We start from the raw sequence: 23,911 nt of genomic DNA on the forward strand, positions 1-23,911 counted from the left end.
AGAATGGGTATGCTAGGGCATCCAGCCACTGCAAATGAACTCCAGACACACGTGCCACCTTGTGTATCTGGCTTATGTGGGTCCTGGGGAATTGAACCTGGGTCCTTTGGCTTTGCATGCAAGAGCCTTAATCACTAAACCATATATCCATCCCAAAACCTAGAAAATTTTAAAAATATATTTTATTTTTATTTATTTATTTGCTAGAGAGAGAGAGCCAGGGCCTCCAGCTGCTGCAAACAAACACCAGAGGAAAAAAGAGGCAGAGAAAGAGAGAGAGAGAATACCTAGGAACTTTTAAATTCAACTTTACTGATGTGTTTAAGGAAGCATTATGAAAAACAGAGAAATAAACTATAAAATGTAGTATACAAAAATAATCAGTCAAGGTTAAAATACTAGCTAGATGTGGTGGCTCACACCTTTAATCCCAGTACTTGGGAGGAAGAGATAGGAGCATCTCTGTGAGTTTGAGTCTAGCCTGGGACTACAGAGTGAGTTCCAGGTCAGCCTTGCCTAGAGTTAGATCCTACCTCAAAAAATAATAGATTAAAATACTAAAGACATAATACAATGTTATAAGACAATAAGCCAGTATGCTTAATTAGTTGAAATATGATATTATATAAACAAAGAAGTATATTTTTAAGACATGTTACTCCTCAAAATGTTGATATGTATGTGTATAGCAAATTCTAATGTTTGATCTTTGGAAATAATTATGTAAAATCAATTATGAAAATTAGAAATAACTTCATTATCTCTATTAGATACTGTGATTGAAATTTTCTTATGTATCAAAATAGAGAGAGAGAGAGAGAGGCATATACTACTAAAGGGAATTGCTCTGGAAATAAGTAATTTTATTTTTTGTTAGGTAGAGGTAGAAAATAAGCATTGTAGAAGATGAAATTGGATAAAGACTATCTGTAAATGGAATATTTTATGATGGGAATTTATAAAATTGTTTTTTAACTTCCTTTTAAAATAATGCATGTAAAAATCTGAAAAAATGTCAATGTTTTACCCATGTGTTTATTCCAGTGTATCTTAAAATATTATAATTCCAGAAAATATTCCAGTTATATTCTGAGAAGCAAGCAGTGCCGGCCTGTACAGCTTTGGCTTATTAAAGTGATTTTGAAGTGAATAGCCAGAAAAAAAAATGCTTACTCTTAACTACAAGAGAAAAGCCATTTTTAGGATTCAATATGAGTGTTGAGAATAGCTAGAAAAATGCTTACCCTTAACTACATGAAAAAGCCAATTTTACATTCAATATTTCTTTCCAATGCTCCTTTTGCTTTGAATTCCTGGACCTTATCCCTCAAGATCCATGTGTTCCCTGATGATTCTTGGGAGGAGAGGAGGCAAAATTGTTAGGCCAAAATTTGCATCATTCTCTTTTCTCCTGCACTTAGTTTCTAACACCTTCATCTGTATACTAGTGTGTTATAGAAGGGAGACAGGAAGCTTTCATAGGTTTGTGGTGCTTTGAATGGCCATTGCATGAGGTTCCTATTTGGTTTGACCTGGAGGTGTGACCCTTCACCCCTTGAAATGCAATATAATAAGGTTTGGATGGTGCCTCTGTCCTAAATTGGAATAAAGTTTTTCTTCAGATATATTAATTTTAAAGAAAATAATATTGTTAGAAGTGGGGTTTTTAGACATTGTTTCCCTTAAAACCCTGGGCTTAGAAGTCTTCGAAACTATTTTTACATGCCTCAGGGATATGTGTGTGCCCTACTCTGAGGAGATCTTTGTCTTAGATTATCTTTTCAGAGTATCACAAACCAACTTAGTGACAGACAATTCTGTTCTAAGGAAAGTTAATGATGCTCTTGAAGAAAGATATTCTGTTTTGTTGGTTAAAAGGTTGGTTCTTGGTATGATGTGTACAGATAAATAAAATGCTTGTGGTGAGCTGGGCATAGTGGCACATGCCTTTAATCCCAATACTCAGGAGGCTGAGATAGGAGAAGAGCTGTGAGTTCAAGGCCAACCTGAGACCACAGAGTGAATTCCAGGTCAGCCTGGGCTAGAGCAAGACCCTACCTCAAAAAAACGAAACAAAATAAAATGCTTGTGATGAAGTGAAAAAAAAAAAAAACATGTCATATTAATTGCAGTCTGAGCAGTTACCTTCTTGTTGCTGGGACAAAACACCCAACCAGAAGCAACTTATAGAAGGAAAGGGTTTATTTCAGTTTATAGTTTCAAGGGGAAATTTCATCATAACAGGGAAAGCATGGTACCAGCAGGAAGCTGGCTCACATCATTTATCAGCAAAGAGGTAGTAAAGAAATGGAGCTGGAGCACTGGCAACTAGAGCTGGACTATAAAATTCTAAGGCCTGCTCCCAGTGACACACCTCCCAAAGGCTCCGTCAGCTGGGGACCAAGTATGAGGCTTAATCACAAACCCATAAGGCTATGGGGGGCATTTTACTTTCAAACCCCCACACAGTCACCCTCACATCACACAGGGAGGTTTGTTGCACAAATGCACCTGGATGGAGCAAATGCTTCATTCACAAAGCTGAGATTGCTAAAAGTACATGGACAAGGATTTGGTAGAAACATTTGGTACTTAGCAAAGATAATTTATTAAAGGACCAGAAACTGGGATAACTGCAAGTGCTATAGTCTACCTCAATTATCAGACTTGTGTATATGATTTTTAAGTATCTAGCAAGCAGTAATTTGAAATTTCTGTGCAATCTTATCCTTATGGCAGTTTTTTTTTTTTTTTTGTTTTTTTGAGGCAGGGTCTCACTCTAGCCCAGGCTGATCTGGAATCCACTATGGAGTCTCAGGGTGGCCTTGAACTCACAGCGATCCTCCTACCTTTGCCTCCCGAGTGCTGGGGTGCTGGGATTAAAGGCGTGCGCCACCACGCCTGGCCTTGTGGCAGTTTTTTAGTAAATTGAGACTATCCATTTATAAATTAAAGTACTTTTTTCCACTTTAATTTTAAAATGTATTTCACTTAAAATAGGTTAAGAAATTAAAATTTATAGCATATAGGGATTTCTCCTACAAATTTATCTATTTATTGCCTTAGGTGATTTTTTTCAGGTATGATCTCACTCTAATCCAGGTTGACCTGGAACTCTGAAGCCCAGGTGGTCTCAAATTTATGGGAATCCTCCTACCTCAGCCTCCTGAATGCTGGGACTAAGGGAGTGTCCCACCATGTCTGGCCAGGTATTCTTTTTTTTAATTTTTATAACATTCATATCACATGTGCCTTACTGCCTGCCTCTCTATCTCCTTTCTAATTTCATAGTTTATTTGCACACTCATCCACATAGCTAGGATCCACATATGAAAGAAAGCACATGTTTTTGTTTGTCTGAGTCTGGGTTACCTCACTAATACTTCCCAACTCAATCCGTTTTCTTGCAAATTTTATAACTTCCCTTTTCTTTCTAAGGTAGGGTCTCACTGTAGCTCAAACCTACCTGGAATTCACTATGTAGTCTCAGGTTGGCCTCAAACTCATGGCAATCCTCCTGTCTCTACCTCGCAAGTGCTGAGATTAAAGGTGTGCACCACCATGCCTGGCATAACTTCCTTTTTCTTTACAGCTAAATAAAATTCCATTGTGTATATACACACCATAATTTCATTATCCATTCATCTGTTGATGGACACCTAGGCTGGCCACATTTCTTTGCTATTGTGAATAACATGCAATAAAGCTATCTATGTGCTAGTATATATCTGTGTCGGGATATAAAGTCCTTTGAGTATATGCCTAGAAGTGGTATAGTTAAATCATATGGTAGTTCTACCTTTAATTTTTTGAAACATCTCCATACTGATTCTCATGATGGCTGTACTAGTTTACACTCCCACTAGCAGTGAATAAGAGTTTCTCTTTCCCCACATTTTTGCCAGAAGTTGTTGTCTCTTTTCTTGATTCTAGTCATTTTAACTGGGGTGATGTATAATCTCCAAGTAGTTTCCATTTGCATTTTCTGATGGCTAAGTATATTGAACACTTTAAAAATGTTTATTGGCCACTTGTGTTTTGAGAACAGTTCATTGAATTAGCTCATTTATTGATTGGCAAGGGTTTTTTTTGGTGTTTAACTTTTTCACTTCTTTATATATTCTACTTAGTAGCCCCCTAGCTGAAGTGTAAATGGAAAAGATTTTCTCCCACTTTGTATATTATCTGTTTCTTTAATGATAGTTTCCTTTGATATACAGAAATTTTCAGTTTTCTTACAGTCCCATTTATTGATTGTTGGAGCTATATCCTATACTATTGAAGTCTTGTTCAGAAAGTTCCTGCCTATACCTATATCTTGAAGTATTTTCCACATGTCTTCCTCTATCCGTTTTAACATTTCAGGTTTTATTATTTCAGAGAGAGAGAGAGAGAAGGTAAAGACAGAATATGGGATTGTCAGGCTCTCTTGCCACTGCATAAGAACTCCAGACACATGCCACTTTTTGCATCTGGCTTGAAGTAGGTACTGGGGAATTGAACCCTGGGCTGGCAGGCTTTTCAGGCAAGTGCCTTTAAATGCTGAGCTATCTTCTGAACCCCCATTTCAGGATTTGAATTAAAGAGTTTGTAGTGAGAACCTTAGGTACCTGGTTAGTGTTGGAACAGGGAAAAGACAGTTCAAAACCCAAAGGAATAGTTCCACAATGGAAATGTTGCCACTACTATTGCCAAATGGCTAATGTTCTCTGCTCATGTGTTTTATCAAACTTAATTCTTTTTTATTTATTTTTATTTGAGACAGAGAGAGGGGGACAGAGAGAGAAAGACAGAGAATGGGCATGCTAGGGCCTCTAGCCATTGAAAATGAACTGCAGGTGCATGTGCCACCATGTGCACATGGTTTACATGGGACCTGGAAAATCAAACCTGGGTCCTTAGGTCCACAGGCAAGTGACTTAACGGTTAAACCATATCTCCAGCCCTCAAATTTAATTCTTGAGGTACTAGAGACATGGCTTAGCCATTAAGGCGCTTGCCTGCAAAGCCAAAGGACCCAGGTTCGATTTCCCAGGACCCACGTAGGCCAGATGCACAAGGTGGCACATGCATCTAGAGTTCGTTTGCAGTGGCTGGAGGCCCTGGCACACCCATTCTCTTTCTCTCTTTCTGCCTCATTTTCTCTCTCAAATAAATAAATAAACTATCTTTTAAAAATTAATTCTTGAAACTTTACCATAAAGTTTTTAAGAGCGACAACTGAGACTTGGAGAGTTTGAATAACTTTCCCAGTGAGGAGGCGCAGAGCTGTGATTTAGAATCTTATTCTATTGGGCTCCAAAGTTCCCATGCTATTTTCCCCCCTCTCCTGCAGGGTACTTCATTTTGAGTACACTGAGCTGCCAGGATAGGTTAGTTGTGGCATGAGCTCCCAGAGAGAGCAATGAATTCATCCATGGAATACAACTGCTTGGAGTTCTCCATCTGGTTGTCAGAGTACATTTGCCAAGTCTCAAGAACAACAGTGCTGCTTTGGGCGTAATTAATGTTTAGACAATAACTGGTCAGCATGTTCAGCTGCTTCCTGAGGTCACTCCTGGGATATGAAAGAGTCCTGTATTGGTGTAAACAGGATGTTTGTTTTCACTGTGGTCTTTCAGGAGGCCATTATCTTGGTCATGTAAAAGTTATACCAGATTGCTCAGATTAAGATTCAAAGAGGGGGAGGATGCAGTCCTGGGCTAGTTTTGTGTTTGAAATAGGAAACTGATAGATATGAAATCCATCTCTACTTAATATGATTCTTGTTATGAAATATTTTAAGAAAGTCATGAAAGAGTATCTAAAAAGTCCTATATCAGTTTTTAAATTGTATAGTGTGGCTCATAAATAATTCCTATTTACAGAGTCAAAAGACATAATCAATGAGTTAATACATAGTCATTATGGCCCTGTTACCTACTTCCCCTGGTCCCTCCCGCCTCTGGCCATGATGGATGATTCAAAGACAAGCAGGTGTCTTTATTCAAGTTGTTCATAATATACCTCATAATTGTAGGCATCAAAATCACCCATGAAGATTTTCAAAAACAGAGCTATCTGGGCCCCACTACAGATCCACTGAATCAAAAGCTTAAGGAGCAGAGCCCAATCATCTTTATTTATTTTATATTATATTCAACAAGCCCCTTAGGCAATTCTAAAACTCATCAACATTTAAAAATATTTTATTTATTTATTTAAGAGAGAGATAGAGAAAGAGGCAGAGAGAAAGAGAGAATGGGCTCACCAGGGCTTCTAGCCACTGCAAGCAAACTCCAGATGCTTGTGCCCCTTGTGCATCTGGCTTACATGGGTCCTGGGGAATCAAATTGGGGTCCTTAGGCTTCACAGGGAAACTCCTAAACCACTAATCCATTTCCCCAGCCCTCATTAACACTTTGACATAATGTTTTGATAGCATAAACTGCTATAATAGAAAGTGTCTCAGGAAGCATTTATAGGAAATAAGCATATATCTACAGATTCATTAGTCTTATGTGCATATGTGTTGCTGAAGTATAGCTACCGATAGATATGCATCTATTATTTTTTTAAATTTTTTATTTATTTATTTGAGAGCGACAGACACAGAGAGAAAGACAAATAGAGGGAGAGAGAGAGAATGGGCGCGCCAGGGCTTCCAGCCTCTGCAAACAAACTCCAGACGCGTGCGCCCCCTTGTGCATCTGGCTAACGTGGGACCTGGGGAACTGAGCCTCAAACTGGGGTCCTTAGGCTTCACAGGCAAGCGCTTAACCGCTAAGCCATCTCTCCAGCCCTACGTATCTATTATTGCAAATGATTACATTTATTGAACAGCTATATGCATCAGGCACAATTAATTCTTTCAGTATATCTTTTATGAGCCTATTAGGGGACCAGGTATTGTTGCCAGAAAATGAAAGTCTCATCAGGCACAGTGGTGCATGTCTACAATCTCAACACTTAGAATTCTGAGGCAAGAGGTTCCTCAGTTAAAGGCCTGTTTTGGACTGTTTTTACCCTGTTTTAAGAAAAAGTACACTATAAAATTATACACTACACAATACAAGAAATAGTTGGTGATGGTTAAATACTTACTGTGCTATAATTCTTTTTTGTTTGAGACAAGATCTTGATATGTAGCCCAAGTTGGCCTCAGACTCATGATCCCTGTCCTCTTCAACCTCCTGAGTGCTGGATTATAAGTGTGTACCACCAAGCCTGACTTCTACTCTACTTTTTATTAATTATTAATTTAGAGTTTACTTACTTATTTTTTTTTGTTTCTTTTTTAATTTTTTCGAGGTAAGGTCTCACTCTAGCCCAGGCTGACCTGAAATTCACTATGTAGTCTCAGGGTGGTCTTGAACTCATGGCAATCCTCCTATCTCTGCCTCCTGAGTGCTGGGATTAAAGGTGTGTGCCATCATGCTCGGCCATACCTACTTATTTTAAAAGCATACTATGAAACATTGTGCTATGTTACATGGGCAGCAGCCCTGCATATCTCATGTTCGTTGCTCAATGTGTCCTTTGTTTGCATAAAAAGGCTATGTCTGGGCTGAGAATGTATCTCAGTGGTAGAGTGCTTCTTTAGCATGCACAAGGCCCTTTTTTGTTAACCATTCACACATGGTAAAAAAGCAAAAGGTTACATCTAGTGATTGACCTATGCCATCTAGCTTTGTGTAAGTGTATACTGCAGTGTTTTTGCAGTCATGAAATCAATTAACATTGCATTTCTCTGAACTTGTCCCTATAATTAAGTGACATGTGACTATCATTAACATAATAATTGTGCATATTTATGGGGCACAACATGATATTTAAATATATATATTTATGTATATGTATATATATTATAAAAATAGTCAATGTAATCATCATATCTGTCACCTCATCAATTTATCTTTGCTTTTTTGTGGCGAGAGTCAGAATCTGTTTTAGCAATTTTTTGTTGGTTTTGTTTTCGTGGTAGGGTTTCACTCTAGCCCAGGCTGACCTGGAACTCACTATATAGTCTAGGGCTAGCCTGAAACTCACAGCAATCCTCCTATCTCTGCCTCCAAAGTGCTGGGATTAAAGGTGTGTACCACCACCCTGAGCTCTGGCTTAGCAATTTTAAAGTATACCATGCTTTATCTTTATTTATTTATTTATTTATTTTTATTTTTTATTTTTTATTTTTAGATTTTAAAATACTTTTATTCCCTAGCAGGAAAATCCACAGTACTTTATTTTATTTTTTTAATTTAATTTATTAGTTTTCTTTTCAGCAAATACACGCAGTTTGGTACCATTGTTTAGGCTCATCTATGATCTACCCCCTCCCATTGGACCCTCCTTGTTGATGTAAATGGGTCGTGCATTGTGGAGTTAGCTCCCAGTTATTGGTATGATAAATATCTCTGCAAATCATGACTCAACATGTGACTCTGACATTCTTTCCACCCCGTCTTCCACAAAATTTCCCTGAGCCATGCTGGGTTCATTTTTGGTCTGCTTCAGTGCTGAGGTGTTGGGGGCCTCTGAGGCTCTGGCTCTCTGATTTGGTAGGAGTTGATTTTTCTCTGCGTTGTCTTTAAATGGTCACCATGTAGTGCACTAGATAACTAATATTTATTCCTCCAGTCTAATTGAAACTTTGTACTCTTTGATCAAGAGCACAAAACCCAAAAGAATATTCCCCAAAATAAGCTCCTTACTCCTTTGAAGGCAGAGCCAGCAGTTTTGCTGATGATCTGGATGTGGGGTGTGTGAAGGAGCTACAAAGGGAGGTTTTCCCGGGACGTGCTAAGCATTGCTGGTGGTAGCTCTCACTCTGGGGTCAGATTTGGTACTGGGTGTAGACAAAGCTTTGGTTCTGAAAAAATGATTGTAGTCTTGTTTGTAAACCATATCTTTTTTGGATGTGTTTTAGGAGAATGGAGGTGTATGAGCCACAGTGCACATGTGGCAGTTAGAGGAAATCTTTTGGGTGTCAGTTCTCACCTTCCACCTGGTTTGAGGCAGGGTCTCTTGTTCACTGCTCTGTTCACCAGGCTAGTCTGTAAGCTTCCAATTATGTCTCTGCCTCCTGTCTCACTGTAGGCTTGATGGGAATATAGACACCTGCTACAGCATCTGTCTTTATCAAGCACTTTATTCAATGAGCCTCCTCCCTTGCTGTTTGTGGCAGCTTGAATTATCGGCCCCCAATATATTCAGTGTTTTATTATCTTGTAGTTTGCATCTGCAGCTACCTGGCTGGAGGTGGTGTCACTGAGTGGATCCTAAGGTGTGGTGGTGGGTTTCAGATTTCAATCGAAAGATATGCAAAGTGTGCCTAGCTGGAGTTCCTGAAGTGTGCTGTGTGGCTTTGAGGCTTGTGCTTCTTTCTGTGTTTGGTCCTGTGAAGGCAGGCCAGCTTCTCCTGCCATTGTGGAACTTCCCCTGGGTCTGTAAGCTTCAATAAATCCCTTCCTCCATAACTATGCCTGGTTTGGAAGTTCATCTCAGCGAACCTGAAGCTGTCTACAATACAAGTTGGTACCAGAAGTAGGGTAAGATGAACCTGACCATGTAGATGTTGGTCTTTTGGAACTTTTGTTTTGGAGGAATGGGCATGGATTTGGTGCTTGCAACTGAAGATGCCTTCTGGAGTGGTAAGCCAAGTTTAATGGACTATTCTGATGAGAGTTTGAGAATTCTAAGTGCAGACAGTATTGAACTTTGAGGTGTGGCTTATGAGCTTTCTAAGGGGAAGGAAAGATGGCAGAGGACTTTGTTGGGACTGGGCTACTGGCATAAGGGCTGGCTGCGTCCTGATGCCCAGGCCCAGAGAGTTTGATCAAGGTTAAATTTGTAATGGACTGGTATGCTTGGTGTGAAATTTAAGATTTTAAGTTGGAAAACCTCAAACAAGTTAAAATTACAGGCACTGAGACTTGTCTTAGGTTACTGAACCTGCTATTGTGAACACATTAGCAATCTTCAGGAAGATGGCCCAACTGATTTACATTAAAATAATGGAAAGCCTGATGGAGGAAAGACTATCATAGAAATGTAAATTCTTTTGGAAAGAGTTGACTGGAGAAGGAACCTGCTTTTCAAGGTTATGATTTATTTCGTTCCTGAATTAAGAATATGGCTGTGTCCTGCACACCTAGTATTAGTCTTAGAAGCATGAAAAATGCAAGGAGTGGTCATGAATTGTAAACAGTTCCAGGAGCCACTGCTGAGATGTGGTATGAGGCAGGGCCTGATGCCCTGATGGGCTTAAAGAGCTTTCGGAAGATGAACCGTGGTTTGCATAAAGACTTGAAAATGTTTTGGATATAGCAGGACTATGCAAGGGCTACCATAGAGCACACTGTTGGCCTAGGATGGAAGTGTTCCCTGGCTACTCTGACCAGCTGGAGGTGCAGAATTGGAAAATCTGGACACTGTCAGTCTCTGGTTATATTGAACTTGAACTGCAGAAGTTTGAAGTTTGTTTAATGGCAGTTGAGTTTGCATTGTTTTAGTCTGTCCTTGCTATGCACTTTACCAGATGAAAATGTTTACTCTGTGCCTTTATATGTTGGAAGTATTTAACTTGTTTGATTTTACATGACTTACTATCTTAAGTTGGTCAAGACTATGGGGACCTTTGAAATTGAGCTGAATACAATTTACAATGTGTGATGGTTATGAATCTATTGGGGCCGGGGTGGAATGTGGCAGTTTGAATAGATGGCCCCCAATATATACAGTGTTTTATTACTTTGTAGTTTGCATCTGTAGCCACCTGGCTGGAGGCAATGTCACTGGGTGGATCTTAAGTTGTGGTGGTGGGTTTCAAATTTCAATCTAAAGATATGCAAAAATAGGTTGATATTGTATATATATAAGTACAATGATTGTGATGAGGAGGTAATATGATGGAGAATGGAATTTCAAAGGGGAAAGTGTGGTGGGAAGGGAGGGAATTAACATGGGATTTTTTTTATAATCATGGAAAATGCTAATAAAAATTTAAAAAATATCCAGGGCTATAGGAGACCATGAGAGGGGAACAGGAAGTGATGAGAAGGGGCCATGGACAAGGGGAAACAGGTTGTATGAAAGCAAAAAGAAGATTAAGTTGAGGGGAAGGCAAAGGAAGGGACAAGGGGGGAAGGGAAGCAAAAAACTTGTATAAAAACACCATCATGTAACCTAATTCTTTGTGAGCTAATAAAAAAACTTAGGTCTGGAGAGAAGGAAAAAAAAAAAAGATATGCAAAGTGTGCCTAGCTGGAGTTCCTGAAGTGTGCTGTAGCTTTTAACCTTTAGGCTTGTATTTCTCTCTCTCTCTGTTTGGGCCCATGAAGGCAGGCCATTTTCTTCTGCAATTATGGAACTTCCCCTGGATCTGTAAGCTTCAATAAATCCCTTCCTCCATAACTGTGCCTTGTCTGGAGTTCATCTCAGTGAACCTGAAGCTGTCTACTACATCCTTGTAAACCATATCTTCTTATAATGCTAAAATTAGAAAATGTATTGGGTGCAAATAAAGGAAAAATACCTCATTGCAAGTAGCAGTGAGGCCAGCTCTGATCAGCTGCAGCAATATACCCACTATGACCCTAGTAAACAAGGACTGTATGATATTTCTTCCTGGAAAACAAGAAACTTTAGGAAAAGCTGCCTTAACCAACCAAAAGTTAGGCTAGAAATTAATATTTTGTTTTGTTTGTTTCAAAGCACTTTGGTGGAACTCCTCAAAAGAAACATCCTTCCTGAGGCTGGAAATAAATGACACTACTATTCTCATTTGAGGGTTCTAAAATTTGAGATCTAGAAAGGACAAGTGATTATGAAATGGTGAACTCTGCCGGGTCATACTTTCTATTTTATGACTTTCTCCTGTTGATGGCGTGGCCTGGTATGTAGCAACTGAACCTTGATCCAGAAAATGGAAGGGTGTGTGTATATGTGTACCCCAACTGTATTACTAAATACAGTGATCTATTGAAGTAATTGGAACTGATTGATCAAGCCTAGGACCCAAGATGTTTGGTTCCTTTTCCTCTCTTTCTCCTTTATTTGATCATTTCATTTCTGAATAGTAATTTTCACTGAAGGGTGGGATGGGGGATGAAAAAATAGGAAAGTCACAATAGGTAGTGTGCAGAATAATTTTCAAGAAGACTCTATGGAGAACACTCTGGTAATTAGCAATAAAATGAAATCTGAATTCCTGGTGAATTTCCATTTGTTTCACTCTCTTGATCTTTTTTTTTCCAGTGAAAAACTGCCACACTTAGCACACTTAGAGAGGCTATGCTCCCTTTGTTTTTCTGAAGAAGCCACATCAGTTCCCAGGAGGTTGATAACAGTATTTAATTACCTTTGTCTGTTTCAGTTTGCAGTGATGACCTTACTCACAAATTCAAAGGTTTTACTGTGATGAATGAAGCAGAGAGATATGAAGCTCTTAGACACTGTCGCTATGTGGATGAAGTCATCAGAGATGCGCCATGGACTCTCACACCAGAGTTTCTGGAAAAACACAAGGTACTTCTCTCACATTCTATCTGTAGCAGGATCAGGGAGTCTTGCTCTGTAGCCAAGACTGAAAAACTCCTAAAGACTCTCCAAATTTCTCAAGGAGATAGCTTCAGGAATTGTCACAGGCATCACCTGATGTCACACCTCTCTTCTGCCTGAGACTGAGGACTGCTGTCTTCTCCCTTCCTTGAGTGTAGGTACCAGCCAGGTCCAAATGCTGCCTGTCCTGCTAGCTGTGAACAGTATGTTTAACTACACTGTACTCACTTCATCTTTAAAATTGGATGATACTGGTGTTTTCCTCATGCGGACATTTGGAGGATCTCATGAAATAACCTAAATAAAATGCTTGGAGAACTGACTAGCCCATAGCAAGAGCTCTAAGAATGTTATTGTCACTACTATTACCAGCATCATTTTGGTGCTTATAGACTCACAGATATCCTTTTACATGAAACAAATGAACATATATCTTATATAGAAGGTCAGGGGCCAGCCAGCCTTTAAGGAAAGAACTCTATATCTATAATTTTGTGACTCTGAGATTCCTACTGACATAAGATGTTTATTAGTTGAAACACAAGAAATTCTTTTGAGCTGCATCAAATTATGTGCTTTGTATCTCCCTACCAGCCCCACATTAGGAGCTATTCCTTCTTTTTATAAGCAGTACAAAAAAATAAGATTAAGCTGTTCTAAGAATTTTCTTTTCTATTTTTAAATCCGCAATGCAGAAGAGAATAGAGAACACTGATAAATGTGCATGGGTAATAGCAGAGGAGACAATTTCCTGGTGAGAATAAAAAGAAAAAGGAAAAACTACAATATGATTTACTTACTTCCAGTAATCACACTTTTTTTTCTACTAAGCATCTATTGTATATTCAGCATGTGATGGGCATTTTAGGATATAATAAGAATGACAATGATGGCTGCTATTTATTGTGTATTGACCATGTGCCCAGCACTGTGCTCAAGACTTAGCTATTATATGAAATTAATTCAATTTCATGGCTACCTTAAAAAGTTGCTAGTATTATATATTGGAGAGAGGGAGCTAAGTCTAAGTGCTAAAAATAGGATGAATAATAGTAATAATAGTCATGTATTGAGCATTTACCTTATACCAGTTATTATTTTTAGTACTGTTATATGCTTATGTCACTCACTCCAGTGATTCATGGGTGAGTTTCTCCCATCAAGGACCAATGTATAGAAACATTTGGGTTGCCATAGCTAGAGTGTGCCATTGGCATCTAGTGGGTGAGGACATGTGATGCTATTCAGCATCTTCTAATCAATGTATAGGACAGACCCCCATACCAAAAAAATTACCTAGCCAGTGATGTTACTGATACTGAGACTGAGAAATTCTGGTAAAATCCTCCCATCATCTTATGAGTTTTAAAACTAGAAAGTGGCGGAGCATAAATCTTACTCTGGCACATTAAACTTCTCCTTTCAACCACTTGTCAAGGTTGAGTAAAAGGCTATAAAAGTAAAGGTTGTGCCAGAAGTGTTTAATGGGTGTAACAGGAAACAGGTATGAAGATTATCAGGAATGAAGGGGCTGGAAAGATAGCTCAGTTGGTAATGTACTTATCTTACAAACATGTACTCACATAAAAATACTGGGCATGGTGGCTCATGTTTGTCATGCTTGTAATACAGGAGTATTAGAGACAGGAGGATCCCTGGGGCTTGCTGGCCAGATAATCTAACCTAATTGGTGAGCTCAAGGTTCAGTGAGACACTAAACAAAGATGGATGGCATTCCTGGGGATGGCACTCAAAATTGTCCACTGACCTCTACATGCACATACATGTACATTACCCCCCCACACACATGAAAACACATGTATTAAAATAAAAAGATAATCAGGTATGAAGAAGAATAGAAGAAAACTTTCTTCAAGAAGAACAGCTAAAGCCAGGTATGGTGGTGCACACCTTTAATCCCAGCACTTGGGAGGCAGAGGTAGGAGGATCACTGTGAGCTCAAGGCCACCCTGAGATTACATAGTAAATTCCAGGTCAGCCTGAGCTAGAGTGAAACCCTACCTCAAAAAATTAAAAAAAAATTCCAAAAAGAAGTATATACAGTTGGAAATTCCTTTCATCCAATGATTCAGACTCATGCTATAAATCTAACATATTACTACCTCATTTCACTGAAAGGGGACACAGTGCTCTTCAGATCTGCAAACCTACCCCTCCCTCTGTTTCAGTGGTAATGTCACACTCTTATCTTCTCTTCAACAGATTGACTTTGTGGCTCATGATGACATACCATATTCTTCTGCTGGTTCTGATGATGTTTATAAGCATATAAAGGAAGCAGGTGAGGCATTTTCCTATCCACCACAGCACACAATCAGGTGTTAGAAGAGACTGCTGCCTCAGGCCTACATCATATATAAACAGAGTGTTGAAATTTCCAGTGTCTCTCAAGAAGCAGGTCTATCCCATCCTCTTAGCAAAGGCTCCCTGAGGGATCAAGAACATTGGGTAAGAATGGGAGCCCTGACACTGTTCAGTCTCAATCTTGCTTGTAAAGCATTCCAGGACAGGAAATCCCAGATGCTTCAGCCTTGCCAAGCTGTTGTGGAGCTGTAGAGCACAGTATGGAGAAAGAGGGAGAAGAAACTTATTTCATTCATGAGCTACATCATGATGGGTGATGGGTTATGGCCTGAGTTACTTCAGGGTTGGCTGAATCACTGGTCAAGAGTATCTTAGCTACCTGGTAGTGTAGGAACACTGGTAGTAGTTTTCTTCCTGGGCAAGTGGCCTTTAGTGAGCTAAGAATAAGTTGCTTTCCTGGTATAGGAAATAGGGAATACAATGTCAAATTCCAGTTATCTGGGAGTAGGAACAACTTCAACATTTTTCTAACTCTACCAGTCCAGCATCCTTCTTATTGTATAACAAAATGACTCCCAAAGGTAGTGATTTTTAAAAGCTACTTAAGCCAGGCGTGGTGGTGCACACCTTTAATCCCAGTACTTTGGAGGCAGAGGTAGGAGGATCTCCATGAGTTCAAGGCCACCCTGAAACTACATAATGAATTCCAGGTCAGCTTGAGCTAGTGTGAGACCCTACATAAAAATTTAAAAAAAAAAGCGCTACTTGGCCAGGCGTGGTGGCACACACCTTTAATCCCAACACTCAGGAGGCAGAGGTAGGAGGATTGCTGTAAGTTCGAAGCCACCCTGAGACTACAGAGTGAATTCCTGATCTACCTTGGCTAGAGAGAGACTCTACCTCATAAAATCAGGAAAAAAAGCTACTTGATTTTGTTCATGATATTAAAAATTAATTTATTTTTAAGTTTTCATACAAGCATATATTATATGTTGAACATATCCTCCAAATACCCTTAGCTTCCCTTTTCTGGCCCCTTCCCCATTGGCCCCTTTTGTTCCTCCAGACAATGTCACTTTTACTTTCATATCATCACACATGATTTTATGAGACTACGTAAAATCTAAGAACTACAAATGAAAGAAAATGGCTTAATTCATTTAATATGATTATATCCAGTTGCATAAATTTCCAGCAAAGGAAAGATTTTTTTTTCTTCTTTATGGCGGAAAAAAATTCCACTGTTGTGTATGCACCACATTTTCTTTATTCCACCGTTGGAATTGCTCATGATTTTTGTGGGAAAAGATCTTAACAGAGATTGGGGACTTCTGTTTTTCTTTTTTGTCTGACACTGAGGATTGAACTTATGGTCTCCCACATGTGGGGCAAGTGCTCTGCCACTGAACTGCATCTCTGACCCTAGAGGGTCCTTCTTGCTTGACTCTTTCAAATAGTTATAGTCAGAAGCTGACAGGTATTGCAGTAATCTGAAAGTTCAGATGGATCCAGATTCTCATATTGTACACATAGTGGCTGGCCTTGAATGTTGGCAGTCAGCCAAGAACTTGGTTCTGTTTGTTACTGCAATACTTGCACATGGTCACGATCTAGCAAACAAGCAACTTAAAAAAAAATTAGGGTTGGAGACATGGCTTAGCGGTTAAGCACTTGCCTGTGAAGCCTAAGGACCCCAGCTCGAGGCTCAGTTCCCCATTGCCCATGTAAACCAGTTGCACAAGGTGGCGCATGCATCTGGAGTTCATTTGCAGTGGCTGGAGGCCCTGGTGCAACCATTCTCTCTCTCTCTGCCTTTTTGTCTGTCTGTTACTTCAATTTAAATAAATAAAAATAAAACATTTTTTTTTTAATATTGGCTGGTACCGGGCGTGGTGGCACACGCCTTTAATCCCAGCACTCAGGAGCCAGAGGTAGGAGGATTGCCGTGAGTTTGAGGCCACCCTGAGCCTACATAGTGAATTCCAGGTCAGCCTGAGCCAGAGTGAGACCCTACCTCGAAAAACCAAAATATATATATATATATATTGGCTGGAGAGATGGCCTAGAAGTTAAGGGCTTGCCTGTGAAGCCTAAGGACGCTGGTTTGAGGCTCAATTCCCCAGGACCCACGTTAGCTAGATGCACAAGGGGGTGCATGCATCTGGAGTTTGTTTGTAGTGGCTGGAGGCTCTGGCACGCCCATTCTCTCTCTGTGTGTCTCTCTCTGCCTCTTTCTCTCTCTGTTGCTCTCAAATAAATGAATAAAAATACACAAAAATTTTAAAAAATTAAAAAAAAATTAAAATTATTTATTTATTTATTTATTTGAGAGAGAGAGAGAGAAAGAGAGAGAATGGGCACACCAGGGCCTCCAGCCACTGTAAATGAACTCCAGATGCATTTGCCACCTTGTGCATCTGGCTTATGAGGGTCCTGGAGAATTGAACCAGGATCCATTGGCTTTGCAGGCAAATGTCTTAACTGCTAAGCCATCTCTCCATCCCCTCTCTCTTTTTTTGAGGTAGGGTCTCACTCTAGCTCAGGGTGACCTGGAATTCACTATGTAGTCTCAGGGTGGCCTCAAACTCATGGTGATCCACCTACTTCTGCCTTGCAAGTGCTGGAATTAAAGGTATGTGCCACCATGCCTGGCACAAACAAGCAACTTTAACGGATTCAGCAAGGCTTCTTGTGATCTAGCCTTGGAAGTCATATGGCATCATTTATTATTTTTAGGACAAGGAAGTTAATGAAGCTAGCTCAAAGTCAAGGGTAAAGAAATCATGGCCCTCTTTAATCGTCTATAATTCCCTTACTGAATTGAGTGATCAGGTGATATTTTCCTTGCCCTGGGAGTACAGACTCAAGACTAAGGCTATATAACACCATATGTACAGGGATCCTTCCTTGTAATCCATTACTCTGCTCCACTGATTCTTCACTAGGAGGGAGAGTCACTCTAAAATATCTAGCTGGGACCTACAAAGAGAAGGCCAGTGTTCATTGTGGGAGAAAGCTGCTCAGAAATGGCATGAGCATTCACATGTGGCTTTTGTACTCTAATCATGGCTTATTTTGGAAGCCAAAAATCACTTCAAATGAAGCCAGGGATATCAAGGACATGAATTATGCTTTACAACATTCTGCTCTGCTCGTCAGAACTATGTGTCAAAAGCTTTTAGCAAAACTGGACAAAATTTGGAGCCAAGATGAACCAGACTGTAAGGTCCACATTATTCATCATCATTCTAATATTGCCTACTACTGTTGAAAGTTTCTTCATTAACATGTGCTTTGCTGTTTCTTTAAATAGCTCCATAACCAAATGCTGCAATTCTGAAAAGCATGATAAAAAAGGTTCTCTGATCATGCTCATTACTGAATATTTTTAGCAGAGCAATAATTAGGATTTGGAGGAAGCTGGGTGCCTCATTATGTCAGCAGAGGGCTTGGCTTCTTTCAGAGACCTACCTCTCAACCAGCCAAAGCAAACCTCGCCAATCCTAGATCTACTTTCAGTTGCTCAGCCACAGAGACCTCACCCTCTAGCTTCCACGACAGGGCAAGCTCATATTACTGATATTTTAGTGGCTTGCACAAAATCCATTAGTAGCTAGAAAACCTTCTTCATATTTCAGCAGGCCTGCTGAAAGATGATATTGATTTCTCACCAGAAAGCTCCCAACTGCTTCCCCTAAGGTGGAGATGTTGTCCCAGGGCACTGGCTCAGGGTCACATAGGGTTTCTTCACCTAATGCTTGGGACACTTGTAGTGTTATCTATGCCCATGTGGTTAGATGTTTGAATCCTTTGTCTTCCATTTGGTTTTCTGTATTGGATTCTTCAGTCTTAGAAGGTGACAAAAGAAGTTTCAGGTCTAGTGGCCAACCTTTACTCTGTCCTCTGAGAAATCTGATGCTCTGTCTTTAAGAACAGCAGTGCCACCCTGCTGATGATATGTGAATGTGCAGAATATATATATATATATATATATATATATATATATATATATATATATATATATATATATATATATTTTCATTAATTCATTCCAAATGAACATTCTAGTTGATATTAAAGACTGAAGAATTCAGAGAGAAGTGAGATTGGAAGCGATATGGGAATTTGGGGTGTCTTTGAGAGCAACGGAGCCATTCTTCACTCTTTGTTGGCTTTTAACCCAGGAGTTAGGGCCCTGGACTGTCCTGATCACACAAAACTTCCACTGAGAGCTGGAGGGATGGCTCATTGGTTAAAGGGAAGAAGGCAAAGCCCATGAAAAACAGGAGGGTCCCAAGCAGATAATCTGCCTTATAACTCTAATTTGGGCTTTATAATAGGAAGGGGAACTCTTATAGGGAGGAAGAAATCTAAGGAGAGAGTCAGATTTAAGGAAAAAGAGATCTAGGGTTGAAACTCCTTTAAGAAAAAAAGAGATAAGGAACATATAGATTTCCCCTTACAGGCTCAAAGACATTGGGTACTTTCAGTTTACTTTGAGGGGTGCCTATTAACCCTAAACTGCCTCAGAAAAGTGCTCAGCAATCAATATTCATTTTGTCATTCACTGAACAAATATTTTTATAGTGCCATCAAGACTATAGAATAGAACAAGAGCAGTATGTTCCCTTCCTTCATGTAGCTCATAGTTAGGCAGGGAAAGCAGTTATTGATGAGTATGTGATATAAAGGCCTTGCAGAGGCTGAAAAAGCTTGTTCACCTGACTTATTTCTCAGTTGAGGAGACTAAGGTTAAGTCTAAACTGAGCCCAAGTTTAAACTGAGAACCTTGCCCCAGACTTTATCATGCTACCAATGTGTGATGTCTCTAAGTGATTATAACAATATCAGGGAGGAATATCTCATTTGCCAACACGTGATTGTCGTTCAGAATTTTGAGCATGAATCCAGTTCTTTGTTGTATTTGTGGCCTCTTTAGAGCTGCATTGGCTAGTATACTCAAACATGTCTTGAAAGACTTGGAGGAAATCTCATAGAACTATTAGAACCGGGCATCCTGTGCTTGTTTACTTTTCCTCTGTCCCACATATTCCAGATTAAAGGACTTTTGGGAGGTGAAACTACCAGGCAGAGTAGACTGTTGTTAGGGAGATGAAATTGTCCAGCACCCACAGACACGTATTTAGATCAGATATAACAAAATAGTGTTTTTCTGCTTCTCCTGTGGGCAGGAAAATATGATGCAGACTTCTGGGGAAGAAGCAGAGTTGCTGTAATCTAATTAACTCATTGACTCAGTTGTTGTTCTTCATTCACTTACTTATTCCATTTGTATCTATTGAATACCTTTCCATATTTACTGAGCTGGGCACTGAAGATGCAATGACAATGAAGGCATGATCTACATTTGAAATGTCCAATTCAATACAGAGACAGGTACCAAACATATTTTTGCCAACAGAAGACACCTTTATGTCCAAAATGCCATTGATTCTCCTGGTGATATGAGGAAAGATCCCACAGAGACATAACCTTAAAGCTGGACTTTGAGGACGAGGATGAACTCTGTAGGTGATAGAGGCTGTCAGGATAGAAGTGAAGAACAGAACATGATCAAATTTCAGGGCCAGGATTGGGATGATAATTTTATAGTGTTAAGGTGGGGGAAGTGTATGGTACTGAGACTGGAAGAATCAGCTAGAGCTGGGTAAGAAGGCCTTCCCAGTCTACCCTGAAGCTTCAGTTTTGTCCTGCAAAGTAAAGTCATTAAAGATGACTCAGCAGTTAAGGTGCTTGCCTGTAAAGCCTGAAGAACTGGGTTCAATTCTCCACTACCCACAAATAGCTAGATGCACAATGTGGCTCATGCATCTCAAGTTTGTTTGCAGTGGCCAGAGACTCTGGCATGCCTTTTCTCTCTGTCTGTCTCTCTTTTTGCAAATAAATAAATATTTTGAAACAGAAAAGTCATTAAAGGAAGTAGGCAAAGTGAGGTCATCTTAGCTTTATCATTTCTTTCCTCCCTGGACAGGCATGTTTGTTCCAACTCAGAGAACAGAAGGCATTTCAACATCAGACATCATCACCAGAATTGTCCGTGACTATGATGTTTATGCTCGACGCAACCTCCAGAGAGGATACACCGCCAAGGAACTGAATGTCAGTTTTATAAATGTAAGTGTGCCACCCCACATCCTCTGAGAGCTACCACATTACACACCTGCTTCTATTTCCTGAGTGCTATATGCCAAGCAATGTTTCTTTCCTTTTTTACAATTTTATACATGCATTTATTGTATTTTTATATTTTATTTATTTATTTGAGAGAGAGAGAGAGAGAGAGAGAGAGAGAGCGATTGAGTGTGCCAGGGCCTCTAGCCACTGCAAACAAACTCTAGATGCATGGCCACCTTGTGCATCTGGTGTACATGGGTATTGGTGAATCAAACCTGGGCCCTTAGGCTTTGCAGGCAAGCACCTTAACCACTAAGCAATCTCTCCAGCCCTATTTACTTTTCTTGTTTTGTTTTTCAAGGTAGGGTTTCACACTAGCTCAGGCTGACCTGGAATTCACTATGTATAGTCTCTGGGTGGCCCTGAACTCATGGGGATCTTCCTACCTCTGCCTCCCGAGTGCTGGGATTAAAGGCGTGTGCCACCACTCCCAGCTCCAGCCCTATTTATTGTATTTTGATCATATATGCCACATTACCCTCTCTTATCCCTCTCCCACTCCACTGAACCCTTACTTCTTCCTACTGCTTACCACTGAAGAGAATGACTTCCCCTCTTCCTACCCACTAACTGCCATTAGTGCTTGAGGGAGGGGTTGGTCCTCATCATCTCATCCTCCATCTGCAGGGAATGTTGAGTGGCCTTATCTTGTACAGATCATCACAGCTACCATGAGCTCATGAGTGCAGTGGGCATACAGTGCTCTTAATGTTTTACATTTATTAGCCCATTTTATCCCATATACAATGCAAAGATGTATTTGGTTTTTGAGACAGGATCTTGATATATTGTCTAGGCTGGTCTCCAACTTGCTATGTAGCCCATGGTGGTCTTAAATTCATGACCCTCCTGCCTTAGTCTCCTGAGTGTGGTGATTGCAGACATGCATCACTACTCCCAACTCAATAATAATGTGCTTTATCCTCAGTTTACAGATGAGGAAACCAGTGTCCAAAGGAGTAGCAGCAGTTAACCAAGTAGCTTAAATAGTGAGCTCCACATTTTATAAAGGAGTTTCCTAACTTCCCTCCCCTCGACCCAACCTTCCTCTTTAGTTTTTAGATGTGAGCAAAAGGTTTCTGGGAAATCTGCCTCTTGGGAAGGCAAGTGTTATCTTCTGCTCAAAGGAAAGGAAGGAGGGCAGAGGCAATGAGATGCTAAGCTCAGAGCAAATGCTTTCTTGTTTTAACATTTTACAATTTTCATTTTATTAAGGCCTTGCAGATGCTTATTAGAAACCTTAACAGCTGTTTTTTATTGTCCAGAGAAATTACAGCTGCTTAAATAAAGCCTGAAGTCTTTGGCTTCCTTTTGTATTTCTACCTTATTGTTCCCACAGAGCTGCTGTTAGTTTAATAATAGAGCACTGTTAAAACAATCTTTAAAACAAGCAAAACAAGCTGTTATGAGGCAGAGTGTAGCTGGGTGGCTGGGGGTGATGTTAGTGAGTCTGGACAACTAGTTGCCAGGCCTCCAGGGAGCCTCTATTTTGACTCAAACCAGTGTTCTGTAGACACATCTAGAATTCCAGCCTCCCCTGGCCACAGATAGATGGTGTATTTTCAAAGGGTAATTTCAATGTATAATTATCTAACAGCTTACACAATTGATCATCGGTACCTTCAAAACAGAAGGGGTTCATTAATTGAAAATCAGTGATTATTAATTGTCTTCATGAAGTAGGGAGTGTTGGAATCCAGGCCCTCTGGCTTCATGCAAGCCGGGCAACAAAATGGAAAATGTCAGGTTCGAGTGGCACCCAAACAAGTGGCTGGAAAAAAAAAAAATCAGTCAACGTGATGATTTGGTATCTTATAGAGAATAAAGCCCTGGTTATTTCAATAAATTAAACTGTCTGTTATTTTAAATTGAATTCAGTCAACCATCCAAGCATTGTGAGCCATTTCCAAAAGTTATTGCTCACTCTTTTTAAATGGTCTTTAGATAAGCCACTTAGCTCAGGGAACCATGAGGACAGTGGGGATGTGCTTGCTGCCTTTCTGTGACAACAAACCTGGTCACAGCTCAGACAGGAAATTGAATGTGTTGAATGGGTGTATAAATGAATCACAGAACCTTAGAAGTGGCAGAGACCTGACGGAGGCCAGTCATCCAGTCTATAGCCCTCAATTTTGAGATAAGGAAAGCTGAGCCAAGAGAGCTGCCCTGGTCAGCATTCTTTAAGTAAAGGAGAGGTGGAGGTGGCATCTCTCTCCTAATCTCCTGACTCCCAGCCAGTGCTCAGTCTGCTGTTTGCAGTGCAAAACAAACTATAGAGGAGCATGATTTAAAAACAATAGCTAACACTTATAATGAGCTTATTATATACCCATCTAAGTGTTTTACCTATATTATCTCATTTAATCCGTGTGATAAGCCTACTGTGGATGGGTAATGAATGAAAATATTCTACATAGAAGTGGGAAAGGAAAGACCCAGAAAACTTAAGCAACTCATAGTAAATGATAAAAGGTAGAGTGACTTCCTATGGCATGTACGTGCAAATATGTTGCTAAGTGGTAATATACACAGCTCATATTCCATCCTAAAAATGCAACAAGGGTTGAAATGTCTAAACCAGGAAATGTTGAGCCAGTTTAAAAACATTCAAGTTATTTCAGAAAAGTCAACAGAATGAACTTGAGTCCCATCATAGTAAAGAAAAGCAGTATATCCATCCTATCATGTCTTTAGAAAAAAATAGATCATGATTTTCATAGGAAAGACCCTTTGTCTCATGTTATCGTCATTGTTCTGATAACATGCTTATTGGGTAATGCAAATAAATGCCTATGCCACTTAATATTTAAAACAGATCCAACATATGTGGAACACTTACTGTAAGTGTTGGGCT

At 39.8% G+C, this 23,911-nt stretch overlaps 1 protein-coding gene across 4 annotated transcripts in view; it reads left to right on the plus strand.

Annotated features, from left to right (window-relative positions):
* Positions 1-23,911, plus strand: part of Pcyt1b (phosphate cytidylyltransferase 1B, choline) — a 123,862-nt gene that overhangs the window by 77,525 nt on the left and 22,426 nt on the right. For all 4 annotated transcript variants that reach the window (XM_045140791.1, XM_045140789.1, XM_004669995.2 and 1 more), the window contains 3 exons: positions 12,353-12,504; positions 14,761-14,839; positions 20,855-20,997. In XM_045140791.1, the coding sequence (XP_044996726.1) occupies positions 12,353-12,504; positions 14,761-14,839; positions 20,855-20,997 (374 nt within the window). The remainder of the gene's footprint in view (positions 1-12,352; positions 12,505-14,760; positions 14,840-20,854; positions 20,998-23,911) is intronic.

Source organism: Jaculus jaculus, chromosome X, assembly GCF_020740685.1.
Source record: "Jaculus jaculus isolate mJacJac1 chromosome X, mJacJac1.mat.Y.cur, whole genome shotgun sequence".
In the NCBI taxonomy this organism is placed as follows: domain Eukaryota; kingdom Metazoa; phylum Chordata; class Mammalia; order Rodentia; family Dipodidae; genus Jaculus; species Jaculus jaculus.